The sequence below is a fragment of the Cygnus atratus genome, chromosome 3 (genome assembly GCF_013377495.2).
Source record: "Cygnus atratus isolate AKBS03 ecotype Queensland, Australia chromosome 3, CAtr_DNAZoo_HiC_assembly, whole genome shotgun sequence".
Lineage (NCBI taxonomy): Eukaryota > Metazoa > Chordata > Aves > Anseriformes > Anatidae > Cygnus > Cygnus atratus.
The window spans coordinates 111,736,223-111,754,469 of NC_066364.1; the positions used below are offsets into that span (position 1 = coordinate 111,736,223).

An 18,247-nucleotide genomic window follows, 5' to 3' on the forward strand; every position below is an offset into this window, starting at 1 on the left:
ATACACATGCAAACGTACAACACATTAGGGGCAATGCAACTGAGCATATAAGCAGCCTGGTCTCGGTGCAGGGGAAAGCTATCTCAGGACAGCCCAGAACAACGTTAGGCTGGTGTCTTCCTGAGGCTGTAAAGAAACATATACCTTTTGTCTAGACGCCATAGCTTGCTGCTGTCCACAGATGGCGTCTAGAAGCCAGATAATAAAATCTCATGACATAAATCCATTGTAGCTCCTGGCAAATGTGTCTAGAGAAAGAGCGAGCAGCAGCACACGCTCTCTGGACAGCTCTTTCAACAGGCACAGCAGCGTTTGTCCCTGAGCCGGCTGCAGGCCACCCTCACGGATATCTGACTCGAGCAGAGACTAGTGCGGTCTCTTGTCACAGCCGGCAGCCAGCATTGGATGCCTTGCAGCCCAGGGATGTTTGCGTGTATGAAACTATTTCAACCTGTACTCTCAAGTGCCCATGGTGAGCTCATTTATCTTTGCAATGCAACTACCACTATTCGGTGACCTGGTCACACTGCAAACTACTGACCCTGAACAAAAGTCATGAGATAACACAGTGAAGAGCAGATTGCGTGAAAAAATGCTTGGGATCACAGCTAAATAACAAAAAGCAGTTTGAGTTCGCTTCCCAACACCTCCTGATTGTGTGTATTACACCAACACCAAGTTCTCACATGTGCCATCCCATTGTGTTCAGCCGTAGAAGTGCAATTAGTAAAGAGAGCCCATAAAGGAATTGCCAATGTGATGGACAGATTCTCCAGGCCTTAATTATACTATTTACTGTTACCTTTATTTATGCTATTTATCTCACAAGTGAAGATAATACTAAAGTGACAGTTTGATTAAGATAGAAGGTAAGAATTATCTTAACAAATGCCAGGAATGGGAAATGGAAGAGAAAGAAGGTTTATCAGCCTTAGCCCATCTGGTTATGAATGCATGCCTTCAAGCCATATAAACAGACATAAACAGACACACAAACGAGAAGTCTCCAAGTTTCTGCAGTTATCATCATGTTAAAATTACCACGTGAGTGTTTACCCCAGGCATCCTTGCAGCCCTGGAAGGAGGATGCCAAAAGGACAAGACAGTGGAATGGAGTTTGGGGAAGGATGAAACCCTTGTGAGTCTCTCCTTAAGCTGAGTTCCCAAGTATGGTGGCAACAAGGCAAACGTTACCACTGTTCATCAGCTTGGTTAACCGCATATTCCCCATAAGAACTTCATATCACTCCCAATTATTTTTTAGTTTACTGCCATAGAGGCAAGGATATTAATCTTGCTCTGTGCAAGAGATCTTACATTTCCTTTCAGGACATTTCAAAGTATGGCTTTTAGTTTAACAACACATTTTTATTCTCAGCATGTTGCTTCCTTCCTGCCAATATTTCAGCTTCATCACTAATTCATGACCATCACTCTGGTGAGAATCAGCCCTAGACTAAGAAAAAGCGTTCCTACATTTATTTGTCTCTGTTTGTAAAAGATACCACTTTTCTCTTTAATAACAGTGTTTTGCTTTTTTTAATTCTGAAAAATGATCATAAATTAGATTTACATTTGTATGGCCAATAGAGAATTTGGTGCATAGACTGTAGATGTAAGCTAGGTAGAATGGCAATACATCAAAGGCTTGTCAGTCTTCCTTTACATGCAGGGAAGCCTGTAGTGGGATTTTCAAAGCACTGTGGAGAGTACCCAGCATCCACTGAAACCCTGAAATATCCTGGGAAACCTGGCTCTCCGTGAAAAGAAACTAGAACAAATTACACCCCAAAACTCTTCTATGACAGGAAATGTAATGCACATAACAAGGGTAGATAAAGCTATGAGCACAATGCGAAGGGATTTATTTGTGGGGAGCTGTCTTTTTTTTTGTGTGTGTATTGCCAAGAGATAGCTGCGATACCGCCACTGTAAAATTAAGTGTAATCATTCCTCAACAACAATTTCTTTCTTAGGTAGAATGCAATATTATCCCTTCTGCTCTCCAATTCTGCAATGGCTGTTTGACAGAACTGTTTTCCTAATGCAGGCTCGTCTGTTCATTTTGTGCTTTCTGATATGGTATGAGAGCAATCCTTCCCAGAAGGCAGCTCACCATCACCATTCTGTCTTCTTAGCAAGCATTAACCCTAAGTTATCCCAGGGTCCTTCTGACCCTAATATTATAAATTATTTCTTAAAGAGAACTGTAAACACATTCAAGGGGAGGGCATTAAAAAAGTTGTATGCCCAACACCCCCAGGTATGGGACCATGACTAGACAATAAAACAGCAGAGAAAAATCCCTTCTCTCACGCTGAACATTCCAGAGGTGTAATACCAGTGCAACTCCACAACTGAGAGAACATGATGACACAACAGCAAATTAATTGAAAACTCTTTTAAATATCAAGAAACTGAAAAAAAAAAACACTAAAAATTAAAACCTGCTTCTCTTGAGAGGGTAAAAGCTCTCATTTTTGATTAGTTTGCAGTACCCTGCCTGGGTTATTCATGTCTTTTCTGTTACTTTTTAGACTAGTTCTTCATGGAGCAGAATAACAAAAAAAAACAGGACAGGAATTTTTCTATAGCCAGATTCTCTGCTCCAACCAACATTGGTGGAAGGACGATCAAGTATCCACTAACTGTAAGACACAGAAGTGTTGCTAAACATAAAACGACCATGTCACACATCGATGAAAGATTCTCCCTATGACAGGAGTATTTAAGGGGATCAAGAAAATCTTTATGGAAACTCTAGACAGATGAAATAAAGGTATGAGAAGAAAGCCAGCTTGTGTAAGTTGACTTCATGGGGACTTTGAGCTGGTCAGAGGTTTGTAAAGTTTATACTACAGAACTGAGAAGACTCAGGAGAAATTCGTGACAGGTCTTCCTGAGTTATTGTAGTATATTGCCAAATTTGTAGGCAAGAGCATGAAGATGAGCATGAAGATGCCCATAATTCATGTTATAGGCAAAACATTAGTCTCAGGATCTGAGACTGCTTTGGATGCTTCACCATCTACCACAGCAATAGATTTAATTATCATGTCACCAAACATGGTACACTGAATGTGCTGTTCACAGGGAGGTGGTGATGAAGAGTGGGTGAAACTGGCACAGGCAAGAGGAAGAAATAATTTGGATGGAAAATGAGTAATTGCAGAGCTCCCACACAAAACCACCCCAGATGTTCTGGGGAATTTCAAATCTTTTCATTTTGGAAACCCAACTATAATCCACAAAGAGAGAAGGCTCCTTCCCTACAACAGCAAGAGTAACTGTGGTTGTCATAACTGCATGACACCAAAGAGAGACAAGAGACATGCAAGTTTTGGGGTTTTTTTGGACTGTTTTTGGACTGTTTTTTTGTTTCTTTTTTAACTTGTGGAATGCATTTTACCTGACATTCTAATATAGTATATATTTAACAGATTCCAAGATGCCATTGAGTGTCTTTGACAAAAAACAGAGACTGTCCCTGGAAGGAGCTGAAAGGATGGGAATAAAACAAGGAGGTTCCCACTACTGGGGAATAATATTACTCCACAGACAGGGTGGTACAATCACAACTGTAATTATGATAACATGAGTGATCTGTGTCCGAAATGACAATTAATCTGGTAGCACACCAAAACAGACAACGTGACGTCAGTAGTACAGCTGGCATCTTTCAAAGCAGGGACTATTTACAGGCCTCTGGAGCCAGGATGTGATCAGGCTCTTCCATTTTGACTGCAATAGCATGTGAAAAGCATATGTAAGCTGACTGGAGAAAAATACAGTTCCACGCAGGAGAGCACAGTATCCTGAGACTGTGCAGTAAAAAAAAAATCCCACAATAGTGCAGAGAGAACGTCAACGGACCTTCGAATATACTGAAAGTTGGGATAGTTTACACAACTGCATTGTGCTCTGTAACATCTATTGGAGGATCAGGTACGCCCCTGTCACTGGTTTCAGTGCAAGTGTGTACATACCATTCTGCCCCGATACCTTGATTAGTTAATAGGATTGTTACCTTGTTCACACCATCCGCCATCGCTTGCAGTGTTAGCTCTCTAGGTCCATCCACAGTCTTTCCATTATCGGTTGGTCCCCAGCTGGCACTGTATATATCTATGACTTGGGGCATATGACTGATAGAGGAAGCCTCAATAATGTCTGTCATAAATGGCTGGTCGAGCATTCGAATACCTGTGGATTTAATCAGCATAAACATGAATTATGCATTACCCAGGGCAAGATGAAAGCTCAGCACCTGGTAAGTCTCCCAGTTACGGGTATTTTCACGCATTCAGCAATTCTGCACTTGTCATTCACTTTTCACCAGGGTGTGTTTACCCAGCAGGATGCCAGCACTTAAACACCCAGCCGCAGCAATGCAGTGTGGTCCAGAAAGAGAGAACTCCTTACTGCTTTCTAATTACAGAGTATCTTTCACCTACTATTTGAAAACATTTGTGTTCAGCAATCTCACTTTTAATATTATTTAAATACTATAAAATGCTATTTAAATCATAGTTTGTAAGTTTGATTTACCCCAAGTAAAACCACGACACAACTAAGGATAAGGATTACCACCACCACTCAACGCCCTGTAATTTATACTCAGTGATGTGTTGACACTTCATTTGTTTTTCAAGTCATTTTTCTGTTTAATTTGGTTCTTCTCCAGAATTTAATCAGGAAGGGGAAAGATAGTACACAATGATTTCCTGGAAAACTATCCATGTCTCAACATACAGACACAATAGTAAAGCATGGCCAGTATTTGTAGGAAAAAATAAAAAATAATAAAAAAAATAAAACCTGCTTGCTATAACCCATATCGCAGTAGAAATTGAGTTAGAGTTTATGCGATACTATCCAAGGACATGTCGACTTCATAAGATGTTGGAGAGCTGGCTGTAAGCAAGCCAGAGTGTACGACGAAGATGGCAGTGCAAGCCCTTTCATTCATCATACCCCTCACAGGCCAGCAGCACTGCTAGCCAAGCTCTCGGCCTTCGGATGAGACCTGAGTAACCAGAGACACATTCCAAATCTCATTTATAGCCTTGAGTTGAAATTCAGTGTTTTTCCCAACAGCTTCGGGACAGAGATGTGACAGAAATCAATACCACAGAGCCAAACAGTGTGCACAGCAGTGGGGAGCCTGGTTGACAAGCCAGTGCTTTTACTGTATTCCATACAAAATCCGTGTGCCAAATATGAGGCTGGGAAGAGTGGTGTTTGCCAAACAGGCATGGTATAAACTTCAAATGGAAAACTGACCAAAGCTGAATAATTCCTGATCTGATAATTCAAGCTAGAAATGATTAAGTGAACCTCAATGGCAGAGAAATCCCCTGACACGCTTGTAAATTGCAGGTCTGCACTGGAACCACAGAATTAATGATTGATCCTGGGGAGACAGGGGACAACAGGGGGAGCCAAGCAATCTGGCTTGACTTCTGGAGAAAAAAAAGAAAAATAAAAAATAGATATGAGAATGAAGACACACATTTCCCCAGATCACTGCTTACCAACTTTCCAGTTCCACCTGCAAATGTGACCCCGAATCATGTCAGGTGCAGACTGCCAACTCAATTTCCACTGACCACAGGGTGGTGCTGTAAGTGCACACCATCCTCTTGTAGAAAAGGCTAGCGTTCCCAAAAATCAGTGGGGATTCTGCTACGAAGGGGGCAAATCTGAAAGACTATTTGTAGGCTATTGGTCATGAGAAAAGGCCTTCACCTCTTGATTTTTAAACAACCAGCTCGAAGCTGTAGATTTTACTATTAATACAGATGTGAACGTGACGAAATCCCATGCCTCAAATCACATTTCTCTAAAAACAGTTATTGCCAGAATGTGAACTCTGTAAAATGTCCCATCTGTGAAGGAGACATTGCCTCTGCTGAAGGAGAGGGAAAAGCACTAGACCTGCCTGGCCAGTTGCTAACCCTCATATGACGTTTCTTGGGTAACAGCTTAGCAAACATTGTTTGGTGTCCTTCTAATGTGGAAGTTTGGCTTTGGATTGTGCAGTGACAGGTGAACATAGCCTTCCCCAGACTCTTCTATCACAGCAGCGAACTGGGGACTGGGCCAGCAGAGCAGAGCTGCCCTTGCACACCCACTGCTAACCTTCCCCAGGAAGCAATGAGTGCATCCACACTGGAGTTGTTAGTGTGGATTAGGGAATGAAATTAAATTCATAAGCATCCCTCTTCACTTGCTGTGCCCTAGTTAACATCATGGAACAATTTTTCAGTGGGAAAAATGGGTTTCTTTAGGATGAAACTACACTGGCACATGCTGTCCAAGAGCTCAACTCACTCCAACCACTGCACTCAGTCTATCAGCACAGACAAAAGCTAGTTTGAAGTAAAAATACCCAACACACCTGAGGTGTGAATGCTGGGTGCTAAGCACCACCCAGTTCACTCTGTGCCTCTACTCCTACCGTTCTGCATCCCTTGTTACGAGAGAGGAAAGCAATGACTGCAGAGATTCCCAGCGCTGCCGGGCCTGTGCTGTGAAAGCCTAAAGAATACAAATGGCATGGGATTTGCCTTTTCAAGTACAGTTTGCAAGTGCGTATTTTACCTCCTGCAAAATGAGATTTGTCACAAATGATTCTGCAACAGTGCAGGGAAGGAGCACTGCAAATGGGTGTACAAAGGGGATAACATAAGGAGGAGGTGAACTGTTCCTCTGCAATGTCATTAAAGAAGCAATATAAGGCCCTTAGATGAGAAGACAAAACCATGGAGAAATTCCTCTCTCCAGCTGCTGTGAAAAGTAATGAACACATGGTCCAGTGCCAGCCTGCAGTCCTGTCCTGGGCAATGCTACCCGTCCCTGCAGCAGCAGTTTTGCCTGAGGAGCATTTACACCTTGGATTGTGACTGTACCTGCCACCTTGGAGTTGTACGCGACTCCCACACCACAGATGTTGTTGTTGGCAGCAGCAGACACCTCTCCTGCACATCTTGTCCCGTGGCTGCAGAGGGGAAAACAGAGACACCATGTGAGCCCCAGCTAATTTGGTGGTCCACTGCATGTGCTGAATGAAGATGCATCACCCTGGTCCTGTTTTTGCCTCATTGTAGGCAGGTCCCAGAGCTTCAGAAGAAAACCTTTCCATGGCAAACCACCGAGTGCTGTGCTAGGATCCCTGGATGACCTCATTCCTTCCTGAAGCACAAATAATCAATTTTCCCTCTGCAGTACGAATGATGCTTGCTCTGAGGTTAACATGCATACTTATGCTTCATTTAGTCCTAAAGTTATTCAGCCCTTTTCTTTTTAACTCTGGCTGTCAAATTCTGTCTTGTTACCAACTATTAGGCAGCAGAAACAGTCCCTTGAAAGAACAGTGCAGAAATAAGATCAATATTAAGTCCTGTATTTTCGTGACTAGGCAGTGTGACACCTGTTATTTTGAGCCCCACAGAACAAGGTCCAATTGCCTTTTTGCTCTTCAAATATGTATCAGGAGCATATCCCTGCCCACAACCAAATGCTATGCAAAGAGGTGGTACAAGATCAAGCTGGAGCAGCAGAAGAGAGCCACGTGGGTCACTGCATTCCTCGGCACCAGAGCTGTGGCCTGGCTGGCCAGGCCCAAGGGCACCTGTACCCTCCTCTTCCAGCCCCTAATTCCCACGAGAGCCACAAGCAGACAAGGGGCTGCAGCTGTCAGCTCACAGACCTCCTGCTTTCAGCTCAAATGGGAAATGTCTCTGACACCAATGTCCAGGTTCAGGCTGACACGTGGTGTTTCAAGAACACTTCGCATCTCTGAAGTGCTTTACAGCTCTTAACAGAGACCCTGAAGCTGCTGGTGGCTTTGAGGCAGGCTTGCAAGAAGGCAGATCGCATTTTTCTTTCTCCTAATTCATCACAGAAATTAAACCACAGAGAAGATAAATAAAGGCAATATAATATAGTTTTAAAAAATAGCACAGCAGCAGAGCAACTAGCAAAATCTATGCTGATGACAGTTTTTTTAAGATGGTCCATCAATATGAATCCTTCCTACCGCTCACATCCACCCCTCTGTGCATTACAGCTGGCACTGCTCCTACAGCACGCTAAGGATTCATGCAATTAGCTGTGCTGTGTTGTAAAGGCTATACAGAGTCCCAGACGAACCATCCCTAGAGGCAGCAGGATTGTTTTCTTTTAATCAGCTTTTTTCTCCCTCTCTCCCTTTAAGCACCTCTGGCAAAGGTGAGTGTAAAATTAATAAAGGGGTGAGAAGCATCACATCCTTTTTACTGCTGCACTTGGAAGAGTGTGTTTTTCAAGGTAGCTCCAAGAAAGAAAATGACTGGTCTCGCATGGACACAGTGTTGTGATCACGATCTCATGCAAGTTCCTTTTACAAAGGGGGGAGAGAGGTGAGTGATACAGACTTCTTATTCAGCTGCTGGAGAAATTTCTTGCAACATTCAAGCAGGTTTTCCCTCATGCCCTTGTTCAAGGAACTGTGAAAAAAATATACGGTTGCTAGGCATTCGTTATCTAGTCACCTGTGGGCTAGCTCGAAGCCACAAAGCAGAGTAAATGGCTTTGTTAAAAAATTGGCTTGACTAAGGCTGGGGCACAAAAAAAAATAATAAAAAAAATGGTGATGCTGTCAGGTGAACTCTGTATCACAGAAGGAAAAACTGTATTAGGACCACCAAAAGGTCCTCTTCCCTACTTCTCTTCTCCACCAGTCCGCATGATGGAGCCTGCAAGCAGACCTGTTCCAGCAGCTCAGGGTTTAGACACCGTGGCTGACTGGAGGGAAAAAAATCACATGCGAGTTACTGCAAATGCATTTGGTTGAATTATTAATGGCAAATAACAGACTTTCCAAATCTAGCCCTTTTTGCTGTTCATGTATCATTGATAAACCCATTGTGGTTTCTATGAAGTGACCTGTGTCATGGGCCCAAATCACAGCTTCTCTCTCCAATGGTCATCTCATCACCAAATTTCAATCTTTAAAACCAGGGGATAAAAATAATTAAGTCACCTGATATTGCAGCCTCTGAGCCTTTGAGTGTTTGCACATGGGGAAGCACAGCAGGAAGGGGGGCACTACTTTGGGAACGTGCCACTCCACCTGTATCCAAACATGTGAAGAACCAGCAGTAGTGCTGCAGCTCTCCGTTACTCGTGTGGTAACGCTGCAGGTAGAAAGAGCTGTTATATCCCTTCATATGAATTCTCAATTATTGCGTGGTTTCCAGTGTATCAATTGAAAAACTGAGGAGGAGGGGAGCAGGTGTTTTTACCCTTTTAATGAGCGCTGTCTGGAAGCCAAGGGGAGACTCAATGGGATTTTGTTTGAATCCATAATAAATAAAGGCCTTTCTTTTTTCTTTAACATCTGAAGAAAACAGATTTCCAAGATAGTAAATAATTTTATGCCCAGCAAACTCTGATCTGGGTGAGAGAATATATTGAATACAGAGGCTACAGGAGTGAAAATAATTATTTGTTATTTATGTCCCGGCAGAAATTCATGATCTCGGTGCTGTGAGATGGGGAGCCTTGTGCACACTCACAACGAGAAGTCAGAGGGCTGTACAATGAGGCCGAGCTATCCCTGATGGGCACAGGTACCTCCGCACGGCACACTGTGATCCCTGCCAAGCTCCCGAACGTTATGTATGAGTAGGTGGTGGAGTCACAGCTGCTTCCCAAAGCGGGCACCAGAAAACCACTCTGAGTGCTGTGGGGCTGCCTCTGCTTTTGGGAACTGGGCTTGGTTCAGGTTCCTTCACTGCCCTCACTGCTTCTCACACTCCCACACAGCCCTGCCCTGCGTTGCACCCAGAGTCCCCCATCCCAAAACGGCGTTCTCCTTGCTGGCTTGGCCCCCAAGCTGTGCTCTGAACACAGTCAAGCAGAAAGTCCGGGGAGCATGGGAATAAATACCCTTGCTGCCCAGCCATCTGCGTGCTTCTGCTGGGAACAGCAGCCAAACTGCCTGCCTGCAACTCCCTGCCCAAAGCACCAAATTGTCCCCTTCCAAAACCCACCCTGCTTGGTTTCACAGGCCAGTGGCTCTTAGATATAGAGGCCAGAGTGCCTCCAGCAGCCTTAAAAAGCACCAACTGGAAAGGGAATCTGTACTTAGAAGCAGAGCAGCTGTGATTAATGAAATACTCCATGCAAAAACCTCTCCCTTTTTTCTTAAAGTCTAATGCTACTTGGCACATGCAGCTGGCAGCTCACAAAAGCCCCTTGGTTCATCTTTTTTAAAAACAGTCCTCTGCTTCTTGTTCCACAAATCACTTGAATTGCTTACACAGAAACATATTCTTTATGGAAAAAGGAATGCCACGCTATCATACTTTGAGTGTGATCCCCCTGCATGCATAAAATTCAATGGGAGATACATAACTTACTGCAAACTGAGCAAAATGGAGCCTTTATTGGCTTCTTTGAATGGCAGTCCATATAACTACTGTCTATCCAGATGCACCTGTGCAGTTACACATATGGATAGACAGACCGTCACAGGCAGACAGTTGTAACCTCACTGTAATAACAATTCAGGAGTCACAAGTCATGACAATAGCTTATAGATGGGCACATCAGCTTAATTAACAATATAGCATAGAAATCTGCAGAGAAAAACAGCCACAACTACTCCTGAACAACTGGACACAGTGTGTTGGTTCTTGTTTTAGTCTGGACAAAACATGAAATCTCACATCTTGAAGACTTCCTGAATTGTGCAGGCACGGAATGGACTTGACATTGAAACAGTCTCATCTCTCTGTCTGCTCAAGAAAAGAAACAGAGAGATTGCAGTTCTGAATACCTGCATCATGCTGTTCTCAATAATTATAGATCAAGTTGCAGGCGACTGTGCTGCTTACTCTGGATTCTTCACTTGGGTGCCTGAAGTTAGGCAGAGGAATCTGGGGCCAGAGACCATAAGCCTTGTTGCTTCCAGGATGCTCCAGGCCTGTTTAAAAGACTTTAGGAGGTAACTCTGTCTGCAGTGCCACCTTGCCAAACATGTGAGGACCGCAAACTGCGCCCTGCTATAAAATATTTGATTGCAGCACAACTGGTGTTAATGGGGCTTGGCAGAACACACTTAGTTTTATGAAGTTCCACACTGAAAATGACACAATCTACCATTACCCACTAAAGCTAAATTTAATTTTCCTCTGTGCTGCTCCAGAGCTAAGTGATATCTTTCTCCTACAAAGATCCTTTGCATAAATAAAGCAAGAAAGCTAACAGACCTTCACAAATTAGAGCCCTAGTCTTTCTCTGACTTTCCATTCACTAATTGGATTCATGCTAGTTTAAAAGTGTCAGATGTCCTTTCCTGATATGAAGGAGAAATATCACTGGCATCTTGCTTTTGCTGAAAAATGGCAGGACTATAAACGAGGACACCACAGCTCCTAAATCTGTTTGATCCATTCCAGGAAGCCTGTGTCTGAGGTGGAAGCACAGCTGCTCCACATCTTTGTTGTGCCACCCTGACTGAAGTAAAATTGATTTCTTTAGAAACAGAAACAAACAACAACAAAGCAATCTACATCCAAAACTCAAGAGGCCATTCATGCAGCCATACTAAGTTAGAGATGAAAACCACATCAAATAGGTCTAATGTATTTCTATAAGCACTATGACTGAGCCCTGAAACTCTTAAAATATTCCAACTTCTCAGTGCTGCTGTTATATAAATGCTGATGGCATCAATTATACTTAAATCTAGATAACATTTGGAAACTTCCTTAAAAATACCCTGAAACATGTTTTGCAAATCGAAGCCAGAACCTGTCCGACACCCTGGTGAGTATGCTGAAGAGCCAGAGATGCTGGAAGCTGAGATCACCAGGTACTAAACACACCTTATAGGTGCGCCTTGGACTCTGCACCCTTGACTATGTTAACATCTTGCTAGGAGCAATTTTGCCTGGCAGAAAGGGCATTTTATGGGATAGATGCAGAAGCCAGAGATTTTTTATTTTATTTTTTTAAGAACTGTCAACATGTTTCTGTTCTATTTTAACCAAAAATGAGTTTGGGGAAACAAAAAGTTTAGGTTTCCTGAAATCTGAAGCCTTTTCTTTTGGGCCATTCATATTAATACCATACCTTTGAGGACCAGACATTCACGAGCTGAAAAGTGGTTAGGTTCAGAACACACTGAAGGAAAAGTGGGTCTTGGACAATTACGCTGTGTTAGGGAGAAACAACACAACAAACATAGCTGCACTGTTGATTCCAGGCTTAAAACCCAACAGAACAGGTTCCCAGTCAGTGGTGCATGGACTTTAATTCCTCCACCAGTCTGAAATATCTCAGAATCAAACCCTGAAATGCTATCCATGTACGCTGTCTTTAAATCATAGTGAAAGGATAGATGATTCAGAACTTATGTAAAATTTAACTGTTTTCAAGCTGGTTATTTTACACCATGCTGCTTTGTAGTTTTAGTTTACAATCAGGTGAAAAAGCTGTTCCCTCCCCCAAAGCCTTTTCCTGTCAGACTCCAGTTGCACAAAATTCCTCCTTGCCACTTACTCTCTTTAAAATTAAATAGTGGTCATACTACATCAGATGCAATAGATGGGAAACCCATCAATCTGTGATTCTGTGATTCTGTGATCAAGACTGCATTAAACCTACAGAGCTGGGTTATCATAAAGTCATAGACTAGCTCGCAGAAAATTTTATGTGGCTGTCACCCATACAAACAATGTAAATATATACTCTTCTGAAGCATCAGTTTCATCTAAAAACATAATGAAGCATTTATAAACTGCTTATGAACCACTGTTCGGCATTATCTAAAAAATAAAGTTAGAAGTAACCTCTAATTTTTAAGCTGTAATGAGATTGAAGCTTCTGTTTTGGCAACCACATAATTTAGTAGAAAACAGACATTCCACAAATATCAGCAAATACTTATCATTTCCTCTGCAAACCGCAGTGAATGGCAGGTCAATTGGAAGCCATTTACCTGTTAAACCAATCATCTGTGTAGCGGGGGTAAGGGTAGGGATCATTACTGCTGAAGTCATAGCTGGCTTGGGCATTCTGCAAAACACAAAGACATTCAGTGATTTAGCAGAAAGGCAGACATGCAGGGCAAAGTGGGACACATTGCAGGAGCTGGGAGTCATTAGTAATCTTTGTTCTCTTCTTCAATCTCTGAGATGCATTTGGATGCTGGTCCCTGTAGTGCTGCACATTTCCCATACCAGAAAGCCTGGGGAAAGATGCTCTTTGGGGTGCAAAACCTCCGTTAGTATTGCCCTACCAGGGTGGCTTAGCATGATGTGCTGTGAGACCTCAGGCTACTTCTGAAGCACTGCAGGCCACAGCTCTTCCTGTCCACTCCCTTAGCACTGGGGATCCTAAATAGCTATTTTCCAAAGACAGTTTCCAAACTGAAAACCTCACACTGTAAGTAGTGATGTCCAACTGACCTTAGTTGTATATACCTTAGTCAATATATCCATGGGAAACTTCATTAGGTGGTTTATGGTTTTATTTCCCCTTGGAAAGAAAATGTCATCCTTTCTCTGATCCCATCCAAGATTCAGCAAGAGCCCTGATTGGTTACATTTCAGCGAGCATCAGCTCAGACACTGGACATCATTTCAAAAAGTACTTTATCCACTGGGATCTTAAGTACAGCTTCAGGTTATTTTGACCACCTCACCAATATCTACATGCATATTTAAGTGTTAGGTTACTCAGTGTGGCAGGAAAAAAATTAAAACCTATTTTTCAAACAGTGATGGAAATTACCAGACACTTGGGATCTTCCACCCTATAATTATCTTTTAAAAAGTAATTTGCATTACTAAGACAGATTTCTACAATCATTTCAATGTCTTAGAACAAAACTTCTCAGAATTCAAGCGTGAAAACTATATTAATGGTCAGCACATACATCTGAGAATCCCATTTGTGTATTTTCTTGATCCTTCAGTTGCTTGAATAGCTTCACAAATGCGGCTTTCAGGCCCTTCTGAAAGTGCCATCCCATGCCTCTCCTTCCCATATAATCTAAACCATTCATTATTTTGCCCCATCAGCAGCATAAAGGACACTCAGCAACTTTTTGATGCTATATTTGAGAACCAAGTGGAAAGTTTCAGAAAGTCAAGTGCCATCTTCTTTCTTCCCTCTCAATGAAAACACATAAATAAAGGGTGACTGAAAATTAAGCTTTTAAAAAATATTTAGAAGCTTCCTCTCAAGTGTATGATCACAGAGTTTATATTTTAATAAACACCATACTCAAGGAACAGAATTATGTTAATTCTTAATTAATGTGTATGTACATTCTTTGTAAGATTTGGCTGAGCGTGCTATTGAAGATAATTTGAGACTCATGTATGAATAGCTTTGCTCCTAGAAACATTCCCCTTCAGCAAATTCTCAGTTCCAGGGGTGCAGGAATAGGCGGTCCATTGGTAGCACCAAAGTCTTGGGATTTTAGATTCAGAAAACCCAGCTCCCAAAAACTTCTGCCAGAACAAAAGAGACAATGCTGTCCTTGTTCCTTGGAGGGTATAACTAAGTATCTTTCCAGTCACTGCACAGTGGTTTTTTGGGTCATCACTTCAGAAAGCCTGGCTCTTTTTACTCAGTATGGACAATATTCTGCAGTATTTGAATGGAGTTCAGGTTTGCAGAATGTCAATCACATGGTTCGATGCTGTTCTCCTGCTCAGATATAGCTGAATCCCCTTGTGAGTATCTTTATTGATCTCTCAGTATCTCTAAACTAGGGCCCTGATTTTCAGCCTATAGCTGAAATTATTAGAAGGCATCTTAAGCCACAGATTCTCAGTGCTTCTGAGTCTCTGTGCTCAGGTGTATGTTTAATTTACCTCTTTTAATTAGCTCAATTGCTTATACTGCATTTGAAAGGCATGGATTTGTATGAGCGAAGAGTAAATAGAATATGACTTTTCAGCCAGGGAAAGAAGGGGAATTTGACAGTGATCTATAAATCATGAATAGCACAGAGAAGGTGGACAGGGAGTTATTGAGTACTTCTCATAATGCGAGAACTAGCAGGAATCCACAGAAATTACCAGAGGGAAGATTTAGAAGCAGCAGAAAACAGCAAGAAGTACTTTTCCACAGAACATGTAATGAGTTACAAAATTCACTGGCCCCCAGCAATACAGAGGTCAAAACTCTGGGAAAAAAAAAAAGATAAAAAAAAAAAAAAAGAGCTTAAGACAAATTAATGGAAGATAAATCTGGAAAGGGTATTAGCTGCTGTGCTTCCTCCTTCTCCAACAGTCCACAAAACAATGAATGCTGGAAGCCAGGAGGCCACAACCTGGAATGACACAGCCTCTGACCTGGTGACTGTACTGCTCCCCCAGCAGCCCCTCTTGGCTGTTGTTGGTCCTTGGCTAAATGGCTCTGGGCCTCTTGCACTGCCCCCGTATGTGCCATGTCCTGTTGTATGGCAGTGCTGTGCTCTCCGGTGTCACAGAAGCTGAGGTACTACAGCTGGTGTTAACCGTGAACATGAAGGGAATGTCACCAGCAGCAGCTCACCTGGCTGGAAGTAGTCTAAAGCTTTTGCAGGTCACTGTGGCAACCAGAACAAAGTCACTTCACCTTTCTATTCCTTTTTCCTGGCTTTCAAAGTGCTCCCAGGTACTTCTGTTAAGTGTAACCTGTATTCCTGTAACTACAGCTTGGAATAAAGCATGATGCTGGGGGCACAGCTTACACTGGGGTGCAGTAAATATCGCTACAGTGACAGACAGTACAGAAAGGTATCTGACCTTGTGCTAAAGAACAGTGCTTGCTAATCAGGTGCTGCAGCCCAAGACAGGCAGAAGCAATGTAAGAAGTAATAGATATCTTAACTTGGGCTGACTACTTCTCCTTTGTGTGGTTGCAAAAGGCTGTTTCTACCATAGTGGGAATTTCAGAAGTAACACCAACTCTTTTGTGGGATATGACAAGTCACACAGGAGACCGGGGATGTGCCGCAAGTGGTGGCCTGTGTGACAATGGCCTTGTGGCACAAATGTCCCCTGCCGAAGCAACAGAAGGGGTTTGCTATCTGCAGTGTCCAGGGGAGCTGTGACAAGGATTTGTGCAAGGAGCAAGGTTTCATCCAACACCTGGCAGTAAAAAGAAATGAACATCAGTAAAAGGAAATGAGCTTGTTAATGGAAGATCCTGTCCTGTTCTTTGTTAACAAGCGCAGTATCTACTCCTAGCAGGACAGGTTGGAAAAATACCTCCTATGGTAAAGTCAAAATAGAAACAATTACTCTTTCGGAGTAATTTAATTAGAAGATAAAACCTACTCTGTCACAGAGTCTAGTCTAGGGTTGGCAACCTTTGGAGAGAAATGAATTTCAATCAAATTAAATAAACTTTTTATATTACTGCCTTGGACTAGACATGTCCTGGAAACTGTGCAGACTGCAGATAACTAAGCTTAGTTCCAGTGATTTGAGATCTTTTTCACATGGGTATGATATAACTGGGTACTAAATGTAATTACGTCAGTATATTGCCAGCTCCTTACTCTGTTTTCACTCTAGAAGTATTGTATGGACGAGAAATTAAACTCGGTTGTGGGATATTTTCCCTCCCTCACCTGGAAAGAATGCAGTCCTACTCACATAGGCCCTAAGTTCAGAGGGGCTGGTGAGGCTGATTTTTCAGGAATATATCAGACACAAAAGTGCCCTGTGGAAGCTATCAACCACTCCTGACTCTGTAATTCCCCTGTGCAGAGAATTATGGACAGAAAAGCCCTTCTAACTGTGCAGATATATCACTTGTGTCCAGAGTAGTGAGAGGCAAATGGATTCCATGAATGATTCAGCCCAGCCTGCAGCAGCCTGGATCTCTGCTCTACGTCCCATGTAGCCACCTGTCAGACTATGGAAAGGTTGCTTTAGGCAGGCTAAAAACAAACTTGTGCAACACAAATCCTGTAGTTCTTATTCACTTCATTTTGGATCACTGCACTCAGAGGAAAAAATATCCAGTGTAGCAGGAACCATCCACAAAGTGCAAAATTAAGAAGAATCCTTAGAAAGAAAACAACTGCTGACTGCAAGATTTATCTTCATTAGGGTCTTTGAGAAAAGGCAGCAAGTTTCAGCTTCATGAACGAATATTCCGCCCACACTATGAAAGCAGTAGAACTGGTAATGAAACAGCAGTGACAAGTACAAATGGACTGTTTCAAGTTCCTAATTTAAAAGATCAAACCCCCAAGTATCTAAGCAAGAACCCAATTTGTTGGGCTTTTTCCTTCTTCCTCCCCCATCCCCCAGTATAACACTGGATCGAAAAAGGAACTGCCTCAGACCATAGCCAAAGTGTTTCATCTTGTGTTTTGGGAAGTGAATATTAAAATCTGTCATCTGCCATTCTCTTCCAAAGGCTGGAATTCCCAGCAGGCAGCTAGGGGCAGTTTATTGCCAAATCAGAGATGAGGTAGCAACCAAAACCAGTGCAAATGAGGATCTGCAGCAGCACAGTGAAATTAAAACATTTTGCCTTTCAACTCAGGTCGTTCAGTTTTCCAGTTTTAATGCCAAACCAGTATGACAGCAGGTATTTCTCGTAGACTTGAAGTATCTAGTATTTAGTTATCAATATCGATGGCAGTTGCTCAGTTGTTTTTTCCTACCATCACTGGAGACAATCAGCTCCAGGGAGCAAGTCCGTGCTGTCACTCTTCGGCACGGAAAATAGACTTGGGCATAGCATTAGAATGTGATCAGTCCTATCCCTCCTGTTCAGTCAAAACCAGTTACTTGTTGCAAACAGAAACTGATGTTTATCTGTCACCATAATTACATATAAACAATGACTATTATATAAGAGAAATGGCTGTTTTGCTATTAAAGAGAGGTATTATCTTCTGTTTTAAAGCATATCTCTTCTTTTGCTTTCTAGCTTTCTGCATCTCTATCCCCAATAAGATGCTAACAAATAAAGAACTGGATCAGATGATGAGATTCTTTCAACTGATTACTAAGTAATGCTTCATTTACCATGATACAAATAGATTACTTTTGCCCATGTATAAAATTCTGCTTTCCTTAAAAATAAGCTTTGACTGGCATTTCCAAAGAATTGCCTTTTACTTTTTAAAATACATGCAGTACAATCTTCTTTGTAAAACATTCATTCTGTAAAATATGACAATAACTGTAAATCAATTGTCCCATGTGTTGCTCGGATCTGTAATAAAATTATATAT

The 18,247-nt window shown here is 42.2% G+C and overlaps 1 protein-coding gene across 1 annotated transcript in view; it reads right to left on the minus strand.

Moving 5' to 3' along the window:
- PCSK2 (proprotein convertase subtilisin/kexin type 2) overlaps positions 1–18,247 on the minus strand; it is a 102,052-nt gene that overhangs the window by 18,699 nt on the left and 65,106 nt on the right. Inside the window, exons 6-8 of the mRNA XM_035553007.2 lie at positions 12,992–13,068; positions 6,912–7,000; positions 4,028–4,203 (exon numbers count right to left, since the gene is read on the minus strand). Coding sequence (XP_035408900.1) covers positions 4,028–4,203; positions 6,912–7,000; positions 12,992–13,068 — 342 coding nt within the window. The remainder of the gene's footprint in view (positions 1–4,027; positions 4,204–6,911; positions 7,001–12,991; positions 13,069–18,247) is intronic.